General features: G+C 44.2%; 1 protein-coding gene across 1 annotated transcript; it reads right to left on the bottom strand.

The window, feature by feature from the left end:
• Window positions 1–603: 603 nt before the first annotated feature.
• LOC136538847 (putative ripening-related protein 6) lies at window positions 604–1,513 on the bottom strand. The gene has a single exon (XM_066530793.1). The coding sequence runs from the start codon at window positions 1,456–1,458 to the stop codon at window positions 970–972; it is 489 nt and encodes a 162-aa protein (XP_066386890.1). The 5' UTR covers window positions 1,459–1,513; the 3' UTR covers window positions 604–969.
• Window positions 1,514–2,998: the final 1,485 nt, after the last annotated feature.

The following is a 2,998-nucleotide window of genomic DNA, read 5'->3' as shown; positions in this document are numbered from 1 at the left end:
TTTGATTAAATCTACCTCGAAAGTAAACCAATAGGATCTTATTTGGCAAAATGTTGAAGTTTATGCATAGAACATGAACATTGACATTTGTTCATGAAGAATAGAAGATGTTGAAGAATAATACATGACCAAAAATGTTAAGTGTTGTATTCTTTTTTCCCTATGTGGGGTTTTACACAAGATTTTTAATGAGGCAATATGTGTGCAATGTAATTTGCGAATACGATCTACTCTTTTCTCCTAAACTGTTTTAAATTACCACTAGGTTTTCGGTTAGAGTTTTCAATGAGGCATGTACATATCGTGATAATCGTCGAAGAGGAAGTGTTGTAAAACATAAAGATTCTAACTTGAAAAGAAAGGAGGAGGAATTATAGATCTTAGTCCATTCTCTTAAGCTTGTTGTGAACTATATATACATGAGATGAGAGCTCTACGTTATAATCATCAGTATTCGAATGATAAAGAATAGTTCTTCTATCTCGTGTCTATGTATTCTTTTATTTTTATCTACTGCATTGCTCATATGAGACGGGGAGAGACAGATTTTAACTGCTGTCAACGTGTTTTACAACATTTAGAAACAACTGAGTGGTGAACAACTAACGCGATATATATGAACAAACACGTGGTTTTTAGAAACTGATAGACTGACAGGAACACCTTAACGTTACATGACAAGTCGCGTACACCATGCAAGTAGTTTTATTCTGCCACTCTAGCTACCTACTAGGTAGCATGCCTCGAGAGTAGCAATATATAATTGTCACAAACGACACACAAATCAACTGTACCGTCATCCTCTCATTCTCTAGATGCAGGTACAATTACAGACTCCACGTACGTGACAACAACAACGCAAGCCGCAGGGACAAGGGGACCTGATCAAAGAACATGTCTTCGTCCTTCCCTTGCTGGCGGCCGGCCGGCAAGACCACCGGCCGCCCTCCGCGCGACCGACGGCTGGTTTCATGCGTCGGACCAGGTGACTGGGACCTCGCCGATGTCGGTGTCATGCCCGAGCTTCTTCCAGACGGCCTTGGACGTGTCGACGATGTTGTTCTTGCAGCCGTGGCGGGAGTCGCACTCGTCCACGACCGTTGCCTCCACGGTGCGCCCGTTCTGCACGCTCGTGATGCGGATCTTGTTGTGGCACCTCTTCCCTCCCGCGTACCACCCCGTGGACAGCGCCACGATCAGGTCGTTGTCGCTGTGGTACTTGCCGTCGCACTCTGATGGGCCTCCGCCTTCCTCGCCCTTCTGGAACCCGTTCACCGTCATCACCGCGCGCGTGCCGTGGGCCGACACCGCCGGGGACGAGCAGCCGTTGCCCTTGTGGCCCAGCAGGACCGAGTCCCCGCCGCACGGGTCCGGGTCGTGGTGATGCCGCGCGACGCCGCACGAAACCTGCACCAGAACAAGCACGGCCAGGACGACGGCAAGCGTAGCGTTCGCCATTGCTAACAGCTCTACCCCCTTCGTAAGCTGTAGCTAGCCTTGTACTTGCACTTGCACTTGGTCACTTGCCGTGGTTCTTCAGGTGTGCGGCTCGAGCGGTTTAAATAGGCGCGCGCGTGCGGTCGAGCCACGTGTCAATCGCATCGTTGTTTGAGGACTGAGATGCAACAAATCCGTCTTCCTAGAATACCACTACGATTCTCTTTGGTGCACTCGATACCGGACGGGGACAGGTCCGTGGTAAACCGATGGTTTTGGATTTCATGGTGTCGCTTATGTTATTACAGCGGTAATATCCAAGGGGGGGAATATGTGACTTCCAAGGAAAGGAGAACAATAGAAGCCACGAACCGCTATTATTGGAACGGACATGTACTTAACCATATGTTATTACAGCGGTAATATCCAAGGGGGGGATATGTGACTTCCAAGGAAAAAATTCACCAGTGATCGCAAATCACGTCATTAGCTGTACTTAACCATATGGACTCTTTCGCGAAAGTTCCAAACCCCTTTTGGAAAAAAGACAAGTTGTCCATGAAGGGACATGTCAACACCCACTGGGCTGTATAAATATGTAATAATCTGTTTTTTTAGGAACTGAAAAAAGGGGCTTTCGCCCCTACAGGAATTTTATTAAAAGATAAAGTCACAAGAGGAGACAACAGTCCAGACAAGAAAAATTAAGAAACAAAGAAAGAAACAAAATAAAATGAAGCAAGAAAATTACGACAGATTCTGGATCCATTGATCAAATAAAGCGGAGTCTTTTGCCTTGGCCCTTAAGGTGAGAAGCTGGATTTCTTTCTTGAACACCTCCTTTGCCCTTAAGGTGAAATTCTGAACCATAGTATGAATGAATGAATTAAACGATGTTAGTTTTGTTGAAGATCATATGATTTTGATGTAGAGTCTAGATGATAGTAAAAAACTAAATTTAGTTTCATGCTCCCTGCAAATTGCTCTTTCATTGCTTGATTGCTCGAGACCTGCTCATGGATCATCTTACTAAGATGATTCGTAGAAATTGCAATAGCTCCATGTCGTCAGTTATCATGTCTTAGAGAACAATACACCACAACTATGTTCTCTTCTTGGGGGTGGCGCTGCAGCACCTGCCCTGGCTCTGCCCATGAACTACACACATCAGTTCCTGATGCCTCACTTGTGTTGCAACTTTTTACTTGGAATTTGTACAAATTACAGCTGATCTAAAATAGGCAGACAACCTTGGAAACAAATAAAATCACTTAAGTTCACAGCAAAAAAACAAAGATACACATATTTGTTTCATTTTTTGGAGCGAAATGTACAGCAGGGTAGTTCCCCACTGATAGACAGATTTGTAGGTATACCTAATGCTTATTCAATTCCATTGCAGCAATGTTAGTCAGTAGAGCGTACATAACTCACAAGAAAATAGCACAAAACACCATCTATAGACTATAGCAGATTCAATACTGGTTTTTAGAACTCTTCATGCACAAATATTGGCAGAACATTTCATGCGTCAAAGACAATTTACACTAATCAAACTCAT

This window comes from Miscanthus floridulus, chromosome 2 (genome assembly GCF_019320115.1).
Source record: "Miscanthus floridulus cultivar M001 chromosome 2, ASM1932011v1, whole genome shotgun sequence".
NCBI classification, from domain to species: Eukaryota; Viridiplantae; Streptophyta; class Magnoliopsida; order Poales; family Poaceae; genus Miscanthus; species Miscanthus floridulus.
Note: the sequence above shows the minus strand (reverse complement) of the source record. Positions and strands in the feature narration are given on the sequence as shown.